Source organism: Microtus pennsylvanicus, chromosome 3 (assembly GCF_037038515.1).
Source record: "Microtus pennsylvanicus isolate mMicPen1 chromosome 3, mMicPen1.hap1, whole genome shotgun sequence".
Lineage (NCBI taxonomy): Eukaryota > Metazoa > Chordata > Mammalia > Rodentia > Cricetidae > Microtus > Microtus pennsylvanicus.
The window spans coordinates 4,952,734-4,970,656 of record NC_134581.1 but is presented as its reverse complement, the minus strand read 5'-3'; the positions used below and the strand labels follow the sequence as shown (position 1 = coordinate 4,970,656).

The 17,923-nt window shown below is 48.9% G+C and overlaps 1 protein-coding gene across 4 annotated transcripts in view; it reads left to right on the top strand.

Moving 5' to 3' along the window:
• Positions 1 to 17,678, top strand: part of Xylb (xylulokinase) — a 36,761-nt gene extending 19,083 nt beyond the window's left edge. For 2 of the 4 annotated variants that reach the window (XM_075964180.1, XM_075964178.1), the window contains 10 exons: positions 459 to 540; positions 2,504 to 2,544; positions 3,085 to 3,200; positions 3,849 to 3,964; positions 4,540 to 4,613; positions 6,719 to 6,815; positions 10,504 to 10,562; positions 12,776 to 12,863; positions 14,419 to 14,513; positions 15,514 to 17,678. In XM_075964180.1, coding sequence (XP_075820295.1) covers positions 459 to 540; positions 2,504 to 2,544; positions 3,085 to 3,200; positions 3,849 to 3,964; positions 4,540 to 4,613; positions 6,719 to 6,815; positions 10,504 to 10,562; positions 12,776 to 12,863; positions 14,419 to 14,513; positions 15,514 to 15,591 — 846 coding nt within the window. In that variant the 3' untranslated portion in view covers positions 15,592 to 17,678. The remainder of the gene's footprint in view (positions 1 to 458; positions 541 to 2,503; positions 2,545 to 3,084; positions 3,201 to 3,848; positions 3,965 to 4,539; positions 4,614 to 6,718; positions 6,816 to 10,503; positions 10,563 to 12,775; positions 12,864 to 14,418; positions 14,514 to 15,513) is intronic. The other 2 variants (XM_075964181.1, XM_075964179.1) reach the window with 2 other exon arrangements.
• The last annotated feature ends 245 nt before the right edge of the window (positions 17,679 to 17,923 follow it).

The following is a 17,923-nucleotide window of genomic DNA, read 5'->3' as shown; positions in this document are numbered from 1 at the left end:
TTTTTTTTTTAGAACATTGTTCTATGTACTTGCCTATCTGATTATTCTAGTCTGGTTGCTGGCATAATAAACAAGGAAGCAAGGCATTTGCTGTATCTGTGAGCTTGCTTCCCAATGTTACTTTCTTCAACATTGTATCCAGAATTTGGTGTTCACAAAGTAGGTACAAGTTAGAGATCGCTATGTTCTAACTACCCTCAATCTCAGACTCCTATGATTCTCTAGGTGACCTCAGGCCTGTGGTTCCATACCTGTTCTGGGCTCCTTCTGCTGGGTGTGGCTGGGAAGGATGATGGTGCTCCAGGCTCTGCCACAGATGCTCACAGCATCCTCATGGCCTGAGAAGATTCTTCAGCTCCAGTGACCTGGAGCCAGGGGTCTCCTGGGTTGTGGTGAGCATGGCTGTGCTGAGCAGGCTGTGGTTACATCAGCAGAACACAGGTTCTCTTTCTCCCTAGGGAGCCATTTCTTCCTACTATGTCCAGCGCTATGGATTCCCTCCGGCATGCAAAGTGGTGGCCTTCACTGGGGACAACCCAGGTAAGTGCCTCAGGAGGAGTTGCTCTCCAAGTGACTGTTGGTTTGCTGGACTTCCTGCCTTTCTCCATAGATATCTAACTGAGATGGGGTCTCCCTCTGAAAGCCTGGATCTTCCTGTGTAGCCCAGACTGACCTCAGGTCCTCATCAGTCCTCCCTCCCTGGGTATGGGGCATACAGATATGAGCCACCACACCTTGTTCATACTGGACTTTTAAAGAATTACACTCGTCTTCTTGTTCATGTCTCTCTCATGTGTGTATGCAGGTGCACTTGTGTGTGCAGGTGCACTTGTGTGTGCAGATGCATGTGCACGTGTGTGTGTGCAGATGCATGTGCACGCGTGTGTGTGCATATATAGACCAGAGGATAATCTCTGCTGTCTGCCATGCCTCATATGCTGCTTACCTTCCTTTTTTAAAGTAGGGTTTCTCACTAACCTGGAACCCTCAGTTAGAGTAGGCCACTTTGTGGTAGAGCCTCGAAGATCTATTATGTCTCCACCTCTCCAATGCTGGGACCAACACTGGGGGTATAAAGGTATGCCACCACGCTCAGACCACAGTCCAGCTTCTTGATGAAGCCTTCTGTGGTGTTTTCTTTCCCTCTGAAATCTGACTCTGTCTCAACCCCAGCCTGGTCCTGACCACCTGCGCGGGCATGAGATCAGGCCTGTGCTGTCTCCGTGAAGGTTGGTGGGTGTAAAAAGGGTCGTTATGGGAAGCTTTCCCCTTCCTGAGTGGAGATGGAAGAGGAGTAGGTGGATGGGGAAGGAGTAGATGGTAGTCTGTGGTTGGTCTGTAAAATAAAGGGAAATGTTGATAATAATAAAAAGGCAGATATCTCTCTATCCTTCCTCCTTCCTATTCCAGCTACTATCTCGGCTTCTCCAAGGGCACTGTTTTGAGGTCATTAGATCCATAAACACAGTTTACTTCTTGTGCCCCCCCCCACCTTGCCTCTTCTCCTTCATGGACTCTCAAGACCTCTGGTGTAGACAGAGACTTCACTTTTATTTCCCAGACACCCAGACCTGAATAATCACACAAAAACTGTATTAATTACAACACTGACCAAGGGCTCAGGCATATTCCTTGCTAGCTCTTATATCTAAATTAACCCATTTCTATTCATCTATGTATTGCCAAGAGGCTGTGGCTTACCAGTACAGTTCTGGCATCTTTCTCTTTCGGCAGCTACATGACGTCTGCCAGACTCCAGTTTCTTTCTCCCTGCATTCAGTTTAGTTTTCCCACCTTGTTCTATTCTGCCCTGCCATAGGCCAAAGCAGCTTCTTTATTAACCAACGGCAATCAAACATATTTACAGCATACAGAGGAGAATCATGCATCACTCTGGTCTCTGAAGAAAGACCAGGAGGCCACTCTACTCTTTGCCTTGAGGAAGCTTTGCCTTGTTGTCTTCAGTGCTTGGACATGCGCACAGCCTTGAAGCCCAGCCCTCTAGACGAGTTCACACGTGTCTGTCCCTGTCCCATTTCTCCTTCATTTGACATTTAGTGGGCACCAGCTCTGTGCCATGTCTTCTTCAGAGGTGGGGTGTATCAGCAATGGGGGCACAGAAAGATTGCTGCTGGGGACCCTATGTCTGGGGGTAGGGCAGTCACCATGACCTCAGCCCTTCCTTCGTCCTGGAAGACCTCATAGAGTCAGCCTCTCCTTGGGCTTCCCTGTCACGTATGTCCGGTCTGCTTGGTTCTCTGGACTTCTTGGAGAACCGGGTAGGGGTGGGGTTTCAATCCCTGAGAAAACAGATTTTTCAACCCAAATCGGGGGCCTTGGCTAGAGCAGCTCATCCTTTGACCCCTGTCACCTTTGGGGCTCCTGGAACCCTCTGCTTGCTGAACTGTCGGTTAATGTCTGTGCTGCTGTCTGGGCGGTTATTGCAGTTTGCTCTGTGGATCACGTGACTCCTGCTAACCTGGAATTTCCCTCCCACCCTCAGCATCGCTGGCGGGCATGAGGCTAGAGGAAGGTGACATTGCGGTAAGGCAGCTCCTCACTCCTAGACTTTCTGTCCTGGGGGCCATGGTGCTCAGCTACGTGTTTGCTACACATCAAAGGGGCTGCTGCCTCTAAAGAGCATGGTGTCCCACGGTCTAACCTTAGCTAGTCATTGCCTTTCTCTGATGTCAAGCATGGCCCTTGCCTGCTGGGTGTGGTGTGAAAGTGTTGGACGTGGGCCGGCGCTGTGGACTCCCAAGTACATGGGAATGTTTATTCTATGGCTTTCTACACCTAGCAGGGAAGCCATTTGGGGAACCATTATTTTGATGATTTTGTATTAAGTTCTAGAAAGGTAGTCATGGTGTTCATGAGAACCTGGATCTGGGTTGTAACTTTACCTCATCTGGTATGGGGAGAGTCAAGAAGAAGTGTCTCTGAGGAAGTGGCAGTTGTCACCTGCAGTGTGAGGAATGGAGTGATTGGGTGAAGGGGTGGCAGGATGTGGCGTGCATCCCTGGCAGAAAGGGAGCATTGGTAGCCACCGTAGGCACCTCACCCTTCGCGCTCTGCTCTCCTCAGGTCAGCCTGGGCACCAGCGACACCCTATTTCTCTGGCTCCAAGAGCCCACGCCTGCCCTGGAAGGCCACATCTTCTGCAATCCCGTCGATGTACAACACTACATGGCACTTCTGTGGTAATCCTGGACTCTCTGGGTCGGGGGAGTGTAGTAGTAGGAGCAGTGGGGCTACTTTCCCGGCACCCGGCTGCCCGCATGGCTAGCTTTACCCGAAATAATTATACGGAAACTGTATTCTTTTAAACACTGCTTGGCCCACTAGCTCTAGCCTCTTATGGGCTAATTCTCATATTTTGCCTAACCCGTTTCTAATAATCTGCATAGCACCACTAGGTGCTCTTACCGGGAAAGATTCAGCTGTCTGACCTGGTGGCTTGCTCCATCGCATCTGCTTCAGAGAGCAGAGCTATCGCGTCTGCCCGGGAGAGGGGAGCATGGGGTCTCTGAGCTCACTTCCTCTTCCTCCCAGCATTCTGTTCTGTTTACTCCACCCACCTATATTCTAACCTATCAGGGCAAGCAGTTTCTTTATTTAATTAACCAATGACCTTCCTCCATCAGGGGAGGGAGGTGCAGACAGGCACAACCGAACCCAGAGGTTGCGGTCTAGCGTGACCTGAAGACCCACTGCCCGGGACTCTTCCAAATCCCTGGGTCCAGTCTGCACATAAAGTCCAGTGGTAGAATCCTTGCCTAGCACATGGAGAACTTGGGTTCAAGCACCACCACAAGAGCCCAGGACTCATCCTGTGTGTGTTTCTGCAGCTTTAAGAATGGCTCCCTTATGAGAGAGAAGATCAGAGATGAGTCTGCTTCTGGTTCCTGGAACAAGTTCTCTAAAGCCCTGCAGTCCACAGAGATGGGGAACAAGGGCAACTTGGGTAGGCTGTGCCTGTGTACAGGGAATGGAAGACTTAGAGTGCCATGAGTTGGGGGCCTGGAGAGGTTTTGGGGGGGTCCTTTCTGCCTACACTACTGTGGGCCCCAGGTTCTGAGGGTGGGGTCATGAGGCTGCTCTTGGCTGTGAAAGGTTAGACTATAGCTGTATCCACCACCCCATCAAAGCCCCTAGGGAATGAGTTGGCCGCCCCAGGGTCTTCTGTGCCCTGCTGCTTCTCAGTGTGCAGCTTCCTGCTCCAGATACAAGGCTGTGTGAGATAGGATGCAGCACTCAGGCTACCTCCTGAGGAAGGAAGGGCCACGTCTCCTGAGCACACCTCGGTTGGGGCTGGGGTTAGTGAGCTGCCAAGGGAAAGGGGGAAGAGTTACCTCAGGACAGCTAAGCCTTCCCAGTCCCCTCTGTTCTACTGGAGAGAAAGGATTGAGGATACCACAGGGCTCCTCGAGGGGACGGAGAAGCCTGAGGTAACTTTGCCTCGTCCTTTGTGAAGTCTTGTAAGAAGTTGTTCTTTGTTCTGGGTTGCTGACAGCTAATCCCTTCTTGGTTCCATGTCAGGTTTCTATTTCGATGTAATGGAGATCACCCCTGGAATTATGGGACGTCATAGGTTTAACGCAGAAAACATTGAGGTACTTATGTTTTTGGTTTTCTTTTCATGTGTATATATGTGTGGTGTGCATGTATGTTTGCATGTGTGTTGCTGGGTGTGCATGCATGTGGCAGGCAGCCCGAGGTTGACACTGGGAATCTCCCTGAGTTGCTCTTCCACCTGATTCATTGAGACAGGTTCTCTCAATCAACGATCCCCGGAGACCGTTCAGGGGATTCTCTGTCTCTACCTTCTGAGGCTGGAGCTACAGGCAAGCCACCCTGCCCACCTCGCGTATCTGAGGGCTCTATGGTTCCAAACTTAGGCCCTCTTGTTCACACCGCAGGTCTTCTAAGTGCTCAGCTAACACCCCAGCCCTATACGCTATGGGTTTCCATTGACTCCGGTGTCAGTGCTCTGTTTAAAAGCTGGCCTCAGAGCATCCTGTTTGTAGGGCTTACTCATCTGCTTGCGTACATGTGTGCTCAGGTCCATTCTTGAGGCTGCGGGCTCAGCAGGGGTTGACAGACCCTGTCCCTCCTCCAAGGAGGAATGCAGGGGACCAGAGTACGCTGTGATCTACTGTCTGCTCCCAGACTGGTGTCACTGGGTATCTCCTTGGTGGCCTTACCCTCCGCCTCCCAGTAGCCCTTGGGTCCTGAAGGCAGGAGTTTCTTCCTGGTGGGAAGAGCCTGAGGGGGAGACGGGAACATTCGCTGAGCACCATTGGCTTCCCAGCATCATCCTCTTTCTCTAAGCAACTCTGTAATGAAGGGATGATGAATCCTTTTTACAGAAGGGGAAGCTGAGGCCTCAGTGCCCTCCCAAAGTCACAGGGTCACAGGTGGTGGAGGAAGCTCAAACCAAGGCCCTTGTCACAAAAGCCACTTTTCTTTCATTTCCATGGGGCCCCTCCTGGGAGAGTCCCTGTTTGGGATGGATTTTTCTGGTTGTTGCAGTGAGTTGACACCATGTTTTGGAGGTAGGAGCTGGAGGATGCTTGTGAGCCCAGTGGCTGTCGGGGAACCTTGGTGTGAGATGTTCTAATGCTGTACTAGTCAGGGGACACGGCTTCGGTGTTGCAGACTAAGGCTTACACATTCCATAGAATGCTTTGGGTAGGATGTAGAAAGTTTTCGGGGCGGTGGTGCACCCCTTTAATCCCAGCACTTGGGAGGCAGAGGCAGGCAGATCTCTGTGAGTTCAAGGCCAGCCTGGTCTGTAGAGCGAGTTCCCGGACAGCCAGGACTGTGTAGAGTGACCCAGTCTCAAAAAAAAAAAACCAAACAGACAAAAAGTAGAGGAAGTTCATCCTGGTCATCAGGTTGGAGGCTCAAGGAAAAACTTGTGTTCTTCATTCATTCATTCATTCATTCATTCATTCATTCACTTGGTCGGTTATGAGTGGTTTTTTTCTATATTTGCTTATTTTCTGTTTGCCTGCGTGGATGTATGCACATCATGTGTGCCTGGTGACTTCAGAGATCAAAAAAGGACACTAGATACCCTGGAACTGGAATTACAGATGTTTGTGAGCTGCCTTGTGGGTACTGGGAACTGAACCCGAGTCCTCTGCAAGAGCAGTGAGAGAGAATGGCAGATTTACTTCTTGATCCGAGGGGCTGGAGGTCAGGCCTCAGCCTGGGGTGACTCCCATCAGAGCTGTCTTGATGCTTCACAGTTGTCATTGTGGATACTCAGGATAAGTTCATGGCTGTCACTCATCAGACATGAACTCCGAATCCTTGGCCCCGACAACCTAATCTGCTCATGTGACCTTGAAAACCAGGTTCCACCATTGTAGCCCTAGGTTAGGAAAGAGGACGAAACAAGAAGATCCACATGCTCGTCGAGGTCTAGGGGAAATGTTTAAGTCAGAAGCTGTGCCCTTGGCTGCCTGAAATCAAGCACCGTGATGTCACGGACACCTCAGAGTGGCACACAGGTGAGGGGTGCATGTGAGGGCTGTGCCCGTGTGAAGATGTGACAGGTGAAATTGGTGGTTAAAGATCACTTACACATGTGTGAATGTTCACTTGTGCATGATGCACACTCATGCACGTGCGTTCACACACACACGAGCACACTTGTACATACACAAGAACGCTCACAGTCCCTCACGCTGTGCCTACTCTCTGTAAACAGGTCTCAGCATTCCCTGGGGATGTGGAGATTCGGGCACTGATCGAAGGACAGTTCATGGCCAAAAGAATCCACGCAGAAGGGCTAGGCTACCGAGTCAGTAAGTGAGCGGCCAGCTGGGTGCATTCTGGGGCTGGGGAGGGGCTGAGGTCAAGAGCTGAGGCCAAGAGATCAAGTCATCACCGAATGCGGTCAGGAGAAGGTAGGGTGAGGGAGTGATCCAGGCACGCGTGAGCAGGTGTGCAGCAGCAGGTCACGTGACCTGCTTCTCTGCTCTGTCACTGCTTACCTGATCTCTTGGTCATACGCTGTAGGCATTAGGAGAGGTCCTCCGGGGCCCCCCAGGTCCTACCAGCAGATACACATCCTGAGCTCTGAACTTGGGGATTTGGACAGTACAGGTAGAAGGGCTGTGTTCTGGGGCTGTGACAGCTTGGACCAGGAAAAATGGTCATGTAGTACCACTGCCAACACTCACAGGGCTGGTTGGAGAGGGCAGAGCCACGGCTTGGGGAAGGGATTCCTAAGAACTTAGCTGCAGAGCAAGCGGGTCCCAGGGCTCAGTGATTCCCCACTGCTGATGGAGTTGGGCTATTATAAGGGTTTTACAAAACTGTACAAGCCCACTAGTGTCCAGTTGAAACCCAGCATTAGGGAGGCAGAGGCAGGTGGATCTGTGAGTTCGAGGTCAGGCAGGGCTACGTAGCCGGATCCTGTCTCAACAAATAAACAATAGCGATAACAAAATTCCCATGAAGCCTGTCTGCTTAGGAGTGCCCGTAGGAGGGTTTCGTGACCAGTTCAGGTTCTGTGTAGAATGTTTTATTGTCTTTGAACCAACCAAGTAAAAGGAGCCTCGGGAAACCTGGAAGACAGCATCTACTTAAACTGAATGTACTCCATGCCAACAATTTTATTCTTATGTGAGCACGCACAGCAACATACATGTATGTTCATTATGAAAAGAAAGTGTCTGTGAGAACATTCAGTGTGGCCCTTCCCTTACTAGGCCCCGAAATGAAAGCAATCTAGTATCTATTGAGAATAGACAGAATGACGGGGTCTGGGGGCATCTGTCATTCATCCCAGCACTTGAGAGGTGGAGGCAGGCAGATCTCCGAGTTCTAGACCAGGCAGGCGACACAGAGAGACTGTCTCAGCAAAACAAAACAGAAATCAAAAGAAAACAAACAAAAAAAATGTAGACCTTATGTGTATTCATAGGATAGGTTACCACACAGAAGTGGAGTGGACCCCCCTTAATTACACTCTTGTTGGTGGCACAGACTGGCACTGAGCAAAGGAAGATGGGGTTCAGACCCAGTGCAGACACTACCCACTGCTGCTAAACCAGGATAGTTGGAGGTGGGTGTGGCTCCGGTGGAAGATGCCTGCCTAACCCAAGGCCTTGGTTCCATCCCCAGCACCATATGAAATGAACATGCCAGCTCATACGTGCAATCCCACTACTAGGGATTTCTTGAGCTTGCTCTGTAGCTGAGGGTGACCTTGAACTCCTGACCCTTCTTACTTCCCCAAGTACTGGGGTTAGAAGTGTGTGCCAATACCTGAGTTTTTAATACAAATATTAAAATAAGTAAAATAATTTCTATGTACTCCCTCATCTAACCATCCTGGGAACGTAGTCTTTGAGAAATGAGGCTGTGTGATCAGGGCACAGAAGCTGGCTCTAATTGCCCAGCAGGGGTCTTTGGATCATAAGTAGGGAACATCTAGGCATGGAAGGCCATCCCAGCAGCCCAGGATGCAGGGGGAGGCAGGGCAGAGAGGCTGGGAGGGGTGTGTGGTCAAAGCAATTCCTGTAGGACGTGAAGAAATTTACTTTCTTAGCAAGCTGAAAAGTAGAATCAAGCCTGCCTTGCAAGCTCTTCTGGGTTCCTCTTAAAACAAGACATCCTGGGTTTTTTTGGGGGGAGGGGGTGAGGATGGGGGCATTCCTTTTATTTGTAAAATACATTTATTATTTATGTACGGGGCAGGCATGTACAACTCAGCATGAAGGTGGAGGTCAGAGGTCAACTCTGGGAGTCAGATCACTCTTTCTACAACATGAGCCCTGGGGATTGAACTCGGGATGTCAGGCTTGTCACCAAGTGCCATCATCTGCTGAGCCATCTCTCAGCAGGTTCCTTTTTTATTTATTATTTTTATTTTTCATTTCAAAAATGAAATTTTATGTATATGAATGTTTTTGGCTGCATAGATGTCTGTGTGCCACTTGTGTGGCTGATACCTGCAGAAGCCAGAAGAGGGCATCAAAGCCCCTGGAACTGGAGCTACAGACAGTTGTGAGCTGCCGTGTGGGTGCTGGGAATTGAACTTGGGTTCTGCTAGGCAGGTCCTCTAGCACTGAGCCATAGCTCCAGCTCCCAGACAAGCTCTGCTTGCAAACAAAAAGATCCATCCATGGAGGTGTACTTGTTGGGTGTATTGGCCAGATCAGGTTTTGTTCTTGGTTGGTCATCATGCTTAGTTTTAATAGTGTCTAAAAATAAAAAGTGCATTTCAACAATAGGCACACACGCTTAAACAAATAAGTGTAAAAGAATGCTGTTTGTCGGGCTGGGGTGAATGGTGTCAATAGTTGTCATCCTAGTCTTGGGGAGGAGGTGAACTCAGGTAGATCAGGAGTTCTGGGTCATCCTCTACTACATGGAGAGTTTGGGGCCAGCCTGGACTAGATGAAATCCTACTTCAAGCCGGGCAGTGGTAGCACACGCCTTTAATTCCAGCACTCGGGAGGCAGAGGCAGGAGGATCTCTGAGTTTGAGGCCAACCTGGTCTACAAAGCGAGTTTCAGGACAGGCTCCAAAGCTACAAAGAAACCCTGTATTGGCAAACAAAAAGCCCAAACAAACAAGAAAATAAATCCTACTTCAATCCCTTCCAAGGGGTGGTGGAGGAGAGATGGCTCAGTGGTTAAGATTTCCTGCTGCATTTATAGAAGACTGGAGTTCAGTCCCCGCCACTCCTGTCAAGTGTAACTCAAGATCCAGGGGACCCGGTGCCCTCTTCTGGCCTCCATGTTCCCACATGTGCAACCACATACACAGATACATACATACAACCACATACACAGATGCGTACATACACAGATACTTACATACAACCACATACACAGATACATACATACAACCACATACACAGATGCGTACATACAAAATTAAATGTACGGTTTGGACACGAAGGCCCCTATCAAATGAAGAAAATTCTGTTCTGTTATTGACATGATGGGAGATTTTTCCCCCTTTTTCTATTTTTTGGGGGGTGGGGCAGAATGGGGTGCTCGTGGTTGAACTCAGGGCCTTGTGTTTGCTAGGCAAGCACTCTGCCAACTGAACTACATTCCCAACCCCAAATTCTGACTTTAATTTTTTTTTAGTTGATAAAGACAATCCGGGCAGACGGACTGCAGATCACATATGAGGGGTCTAACACGGACAAGCCAAGCTTTGTGTCTCTGCACAGCCCAGGAGATCAGCAGGGGCCATAGATCCACCACAAGCCAAGCTTTGTGTCTCTGCACAGCCCAGGAGATCAGCAGGGGCCATAGATCCACCACAAGCCAAGCTTTGTGTCTCTGCACAGCCCAGGAGATCAGCAGGGGCCGTAGATCCACCACAAGCCAAGCTTTGTGTCTCTGCACAGCCCAGGAGATCAGCAGGGGCCGTAGATCCACCACAAGCCATCCACGACTGAAGGGCAGGCCTCTGCGCTGGGAGAATTGCTACCACCACTTAAGTTCTGTTTCATCTTTTGTTTTACAGTGCCCAAAACAAAGATTCTGGCCACAGGGGGAGCATCTCACAATAAAGACATCTTACAGGTACGTGTGGTGGTGACCCTGTACCACAACGTCTTCTGTGTCACTGCATCTAGGAACTAGATGTCTTATTTGGGAGAACAAAGTCTCTCACCGACCCTGGTGCTCACAGATTTGACCAGAATGGCTGCCTAACCAGCCTGAAGGATTTGTTTCCTCGGGGCTGGGATTATAGTCACGTGCTGCACAGTCAGCGGTTTTTACGTGGGTTTCTAGGGTTTAAAACCTGGTCCTTGTGCATATTTAGCAAGCTCTTCACTGAATGAGCCGTCTTCTCCCATCCATTCGTCTTGTGCCGCTTGAGGTTCTGGGTGTGATTTCCAGCACTGAAAATAAATAAATAAACTTGGTACCTGTAAGATGTTGAGCAAAAGCAACTTGGGGAGAAAAGGGTTGATTTCACCTTAGAGCTTATAAGTCCATTGCTGAGGGAGGTCAGGGCAGGAGCTAATGCAGGAATGGACAGGTGCTGCTGACTGGCTTGCTCCTTATGGCTTGCTCAGCCTGCTTTCTTATAGCACCTAAGACCACCTGCCCAGGGGTGGCCCCACCCACCATGGAATGGGCCCTCCCTTCCCACATTAATCATTAATTAAGAAATTTCAAATGCCCCACTGTCTTGTCTGCAGGCTAATCTCCTGGAGATATTTTCTCAACCCTGTTTCCCTCTTTTCAGATAACTCTAGCTTGGGTCAAATTAACAAAAAGCAAAACAAAATAGTTATATAAATAGTCTAAAAGTTTAGGACAGGGTTAGGGGTGACTCAGCTGGCAAAGTGCTTGCTGTGCAGACATGAGGAACTGAGTTCAGATTCCTACCACCACCCCAAGTCAGTCTTGGTCCTGTGTCCCTGCAATCCCAGCACCGGGGTAGTGGAGACAAGAGGGAGTGCTGGCTACCACTCTAGCCGGTTGTGAGCTGGTGGCTCTCAAACAGCGAGGTGAAGTGATTGAAGAAGACACCTGACGTTAACCTCTGGCCTCCAGTTGTACCTGCACACATGAGAAACCGCCCCCCCCCCCACACACACACAGGGGTTAGACATGGTGGTGCACACTTTTAATCCCAGTGCTCAGGTGGATCTGTGAGTTCTAGGGCAACCTGATTGAAATAGTGATTTCTTTTTTTTTTTTTTTTTTGGTTTTTCGAGACAGGGTTTCTCTGTGGCTTTGGAGCCCGTCCTGGAACTAGCTCTAGTGATTTCTTTTTTGTTTGTTAGTTTTTTTACTTTTTTAAAAAAATATTTATTTATTTATTTATTTATTTATTTATTTATTTATTTATTTATTTATTATGTATACAATATTCTGTCTGTGTGTATGCCTGCAGGCCAGAAGAGGGCAACAAACCCCATTACAGATGGTTGTGAGCCACCATGTGGTTGCTGGGAATTGAACTCAGGACCTTTGGAAGAGCAGGCAATGCTCTTAACCTCTGAGCCATCTCTCTAACCCCTGTTTGTTAGTTTTTGTTTTTCTTTTTTTTTTGTTTTTGTTTTTGTTTTTTTTTTTTGCTTTTTTCGAGACAGGGTTTCTCTGTGGTTTTGGAGCCTGTCCTGGAACTAGCTCTTGTAGACCAGGCTGGTCTCGAACTCACAGAGATTCCCCTCCCTCTGCCTCCTGAGTGCTGGGATTAAAGGCATGAACCACCATCCATCCAGCTAAATAGTGATTTCTACACCAGCCAGGGTTACATAGTAAGATGGTGTCTTGAAAAAAAGAACAGGATGCCAGGCGGTGGTGGCGCACGCCTTTAATTCCAGCACTCGGGAGGCAGAGGCAGGTGGGTCTCTGTGAGTTCGAGACCAGCCTGGTCTACAAGAGCTAGTTCCAGGACAGGCTCCAAAGCTACAGAGAAACCCTGTCTTGAAGAAACAAAACAAAACAATACAGGGCATGGTAGCTCATACTTGTGATACACTTACTCAGCAGGAAGATGGTGAGTTTGAGGTTAGCTTGGTTACATAGTAAATTCCAGGCTGGCTGGAGCTATATGGTAGGGTCTTGTCCTTTAAAAGGTACAGGGACAGACTGGAGACTGGCCCTTCCTAGGGACTTCCTCTGGGTCATCCTGTCTCGTCACCGGTTCCATGTGCTAAGCATTCCAAAGATAGCTATGGTCGAATGGAAGCTATGGGAAAGAGAGCAGAGCCTGGAAGGTTCTCAATGGTCTCTCTGAGTGACCACTCACCCACTGTACCCTATGTCTCTCCCAGGTGCTCGCAGATGTTTTTGGAGCCCCTGTGTATGTCATAGACACCACCAGTTCAGCCTGTGTGGGCTCTGCATACCGAGCTTTTCATGGTAGGTCAATGGATGGGGTGTGGCTATCTCTGGAAGTGTTTAGGCACCACTGGGCATTAGAAGAGGGGACAGGGGAGAGGATGTTGTTCTAGTTAGGGTTTCTATTTCTGTGAAGAAACACCATGACCACGGCAACTCTTATAAAGGAAAACATTTAATTGAGGTGGTGGCTTCCAGTTGCAAAGGTTTAGTCCATTATCATGGCTGGGAGCATGGTGGCATGCTGGCAGATACGGTGCTGGAGAAGTAGCTGAGAGTCCTACATCTTGCAGGTAACAGGAAGTGATCCAAGACACTGGGCAGTGTCTGACACTGAGATAGTGATCTTGAGCAGTAAGAGTCCTCAAAGCCCTCCTCTACAGGGATACTTCCTCCAACAAAGCCACACCTACTCCAACAAAGCCACACCTCCCAATAGTTCCACTCCCTTTGGGGGCTATTTTCTTTCAAACCACCACAGATGGCATTCCCAGGGTGATGGACCTGGGGTCTTGGGAGTGTTAGCCTCATTTCTGTCCCTCCCAGCAGGCAAAAATGAACCCATGCCCTTTGTCCTGTGTTGTCTAGTGAGAGTGGAGAAAGGGAGGTAGATTCAAACTGGATGAGGCCTGATCAGAGTCAAGCCCTTCAGAGAAGGACCAAAAAGGCCACAGGGCATCACAAGACGTGGGTCTAGGTCTCAGCAGCTAGTAGGGAGGAAGGTAGTGCTAGGGATGAAGTCCAGAACAGCAAGAAACCAGGACAATGGTGAAGGCTCAGAGCCAGGGAGTCCAGAACCGTGGACAGCTCCCTCGAGGCCCGGCTCTGAATGCTGTCTCCCTGAAACTTCAGACTGCTTGAAGACAGAGTTCGGGGTTAAGGTTAGCCCCCTCAGCTAGGTTGCTTTTCCCTGTCATCTGCCTGCTAGGGAATGCCTGTCAGATTCATCTGGGGCTCCACCCTTTCCCCCCGCTTCTCAACACATCTCCTTAAACTTGATGCTTCTCTCAACACTGCAAATGGGTGACGTGCTTAGGAGTGAACCCTTTTATCCTCCTCCCCCTTTTTCCATCACCTCATACAACTTCATGGAGCTAGAACACTGGGGAATTTACGCCTAAATGTTAACTTCTTACCCCGTACTGGCGATTGAACCCAGGGCCTGGTGCTAGTCTGTGCTTGGTAAGCTATATAGCACAAGCCTCTCTCTCTTTCTATTATATATACTTTCTTGTTTTGAGGTGAGGTCTCACACAAGTGGGCTTTGAACTTGCCATTCTCCAATATGCAAAATTAAAAAAAACCTAAACACGCATTTTAAGTATTTAGCTGTTTTGCTGCCAATGACTTTTACCAACTCGTCTGAACTGGGCTAATCCGGCTTAAACGCTTTGTGGGTTTTCCTGTTCTGGTGCTGGGTTGAAGTCATGGTCTTCGCGTGTTGAGGTGGCACCTGCTGCTGAGCTGCACTCCCCTGTCCTCCTGACAGTGTTTGTCACAGTAGCGGTGGCTGTCACACAAGCTGGTCAGCCTCATTGATGAGGTGCATGAATGTGAGATGACCTTTCCCCTCTAGGCCTTGCAGGAGGGACAGGTGTGGCCTTTTCAGAGGTTGTGAAGTCAGCACCTCATCCCAGCCTGGCTGCTACCCCCAGCCCCGGAGCTTCCCAGGTGAGAAGCCATCGGATTTTCTCTTGTTGTTTGCCTTCTCGGTCTGGCTCGGGTCTTTTTTCTTCTCTTGAAAGGCAAGGTTTTCTTTCTCATCTACATTAAACCTGATGTGCCTAACTAGAGGGAAATTTTACCTCGCCCCTTCCCCACTCCCTAGAACCTGGGGATTGATCCTAGGGTTTCAGCCAAGGATCTCAGGCACTTGACAATGGATTACATCTTGGCTGACAAAGACACCAAGGATGCTGGGAATTGAGCCTGGGTCCTCCTCAAAAACAATATGTGCTCACTGCACCATTTCTCCAGCTTCTCATTTTTCAGAAGTAAAAATAGAAACAAAATTAATTTTAATAATATATTTCACTTAATCTAATGTATCCAAATTGTCATCATTTTAGTACATAACTGCTTAGAGGAATTACTGATGTCATAATCCACATTGGTTTTGGAACTTTGGAATAAGTTTTATGAATATATGTATTTATTTATTTAAATTTTAATTTATTTTATATGTATGAGTGTTTTGTCTACATGTATGTTTATGCACCATGCACCTGCTTGGTGCCTGAGGAGGCCAGAAGAGGGTGTTGGACCCCCTGGAACTAGAGTAGGCCATAGTGAGTCGCCATGTGGGTGCTGGGACTCAAACCTGGGTCCTCTGGAAGGGCCGCCAGTGTTCTAAACCATGGGGCATCTCTCCAGCCTCAGAATTTACTTTTACTTTTTTTTTGTTTTTGTTTGCTTATTTGTTTTTGAAGACAGGGTTTCTCTGTGTAACAGATTTAGCTGTTTTGGAACTTGCTTTGTAGACCAGGCTGAACTCATAGAGACCCACCTGCCTCTGTCTCCCCTGTGGTGTTGGGATTAAAGGCATGCACCAACTGCAGCAGGCTCAGATTCTACACTTTTAAATTGCAAGCTTCAAGCTCATGTAAGAGGCACTTCCCTTCCCATCCCCCGGCCCCATTCTCATTATGAACTGCTCTTTCTGCCCCTCTAGGTCTATGAGGCCCTTCTTCCTCGGTATGCTCAACTTGAACAGAGAATCTTGTCTCAGGCCCGGGGACCTCTGGAATGACTGTGTACCCTGGCAGCCTGCTGCCTCCCACCTGCCCAGACTTCCCACTTGTCCGCTTGCCTGTGCTGACTCAGTGGCACGCTCTTGTCCTGTCCTGGACCATCCCGAAGCTGGCCAGGACTCCCTGGAGACATGTGGTTGCCCATGTCCCGGGTGGGACTGCGCCATGTCCCGGGTGGGACTGCACCTCTCCTTTCTATCTTTCAGGAGGCAGGAAAACAGTGTAGGGTGTGGCCATCAAAGATGCTCACACACACCCCTTCCGAAGTCAGAAAGAAAGCTCTCTTTCAGGACCAAACTCAGCAGAATAGGGAACAGCTTTCTTCCTGGATGACTACACCTCCTTGGTCCTCGCCTTTAGCCTCCTCAGCCCACACTGGGACCACTCCTTCCATCCTTCCCTGCAAACCAGATTCTGGAGCCCCCATGTCACCCTCCCAGCTGTCTCCACCCTCCTGTGTCTTTAGGTGCCTCGGGTCACCCGGCTGGGCCATCGCCCAGGCTAAACACTTTAGGGTTCTCCCTGTTTCATTGTAATTCACACAATGACAAAATTGTGTGTTTCTTGGAGAAATTCTGGATTTTTTTTCTTGAGGCACGGTCTCCTGCAGCCTGGCCACCATCAAACTTTCTTTGCAGCTGAGGGTGACCTTAAACTTGTGATCTTCCTGCCACCATCTGCCAAGTGCTGGGATTAAAGGCATGTGCCACCACACCTGGTTTATATAGTGCTGGGGATCCCATGGCCACTGTGTGCTGGGCGAACACTCTGCTAGCTGAGCCACACCCCCAGCCTGAATTTCCTTTTTATTTGTTCTCATGTCCACATATCCTATTATATTTGTCCAGATGCTGAGTCCTCCCTCCTTCCTCTTCACTCCTTTTTAGACTTCCCTGCTCCTTGCTCAGATAAACCCCTTGTGACCTCACTCCTATGAAAACCCCAGGGTTTTCCTCAGCCACACGGCTGCACGGAACTCAGACCACAGTGGCGAGGTGTTGCAGACAGGTGTGAGATCACATGGTCAGAGAGCAGTGACTGCTGGGAAGTCTGAAGGACAGAGCATAGACTTGAAGAGCATCTTCCTTCTGGAAGGGAAGGCTCGGTGTGTGATGGGCAAAGAAGCTGCAGGTGGCCATCATTGCCACAGCAAACCCAAGCTGGAGGAGACGCTGTCTAGCCTCTTGTTTTAAACCCTGAGCAACAGCATCTGGGACCACAAAACAGTAAACTAAGATGACATTCCGACATAGATCATCCTTACAATAAATCAGACAATCGTGGAAGAAGAAAAAGATGCCATGGGTGGCAAAAACAAATCCAAATGCAAATGCAGCAAGCTTATGGGGGAAGAGAGTGATCAGACAGAAGAACAGTGTCATGACAGATTTAGAGACTGGGCTACAGCGTATGGAAGAGGAGGCAGATATGGCAGGAAATCAGTGAGGCACCGGAAAAGAAGGGAAAAGAAAAAGACAACACGGGTAACATTAGTGTTCTCAGCAACAAAAGACAAGATCCCTGTTGCTAACTGGAACTACCCAAAATAAAAACACAACTTTGAAAACACCTAAAACCAACCTCTGCTCCTTCCTCCCTCCCTCCCTCTCTCCCTTCTACCTCCCCTCCCTCCCTTCCTCCCTCCCTCTCATCAACCTCTTTTTCTCCCTCCCTCCCCACGCCTTTTACCAGTGTTGGGACTTGAATCTGTCACCCTGAAGGTACTGGGCCAGCCCTCTCTTACTAAGGTGCACCACCAGCTCCACCAACTGTATCTTAAGTGTCCACCTTGTAATTTAGAAGTGTTCTAGCAGTGGTCTGGGATTTTTATTTCACTGACCCAGCATCAAAAAGGCTTTCTTAGAACATAAAACAATCAACCGAGGGGGTGGGGGTGCCAGAGAGATGGTTCAGAGATTACACTGGCTGTTCTAGAGGACCTGGGTTCGATCCCTAGCATCCACAGCCAGCCCCAAGGGATCTGATGGGCTCTTCTGGCCTCTTCCATACTCCATGTGATGCACAGACATACAGGCAGGAAAAGCGGTCATACATATGAAATAAAATAAAGATTAAAAAAATTGAACTCAGCATTCCAGCATACACTGTGTAATAAAGTACAACATTCTGTGTTGAAAGTGGAAGTAAAATGTTCAGACCGAAGGATGCCCTCTCTTACAAAAGAAAGATCAGGTTGGCGTCAGATTTCTCAGCAAAGAAGAGAGCAATGGAACAAAACTTTCTTTCCCATGGTATGTCTCAGACAGGTGTATAGCAATGTTCCATATTTCATTGTAACACAGTGAGGTTAAGTTTATCCTGCAAGGTTTA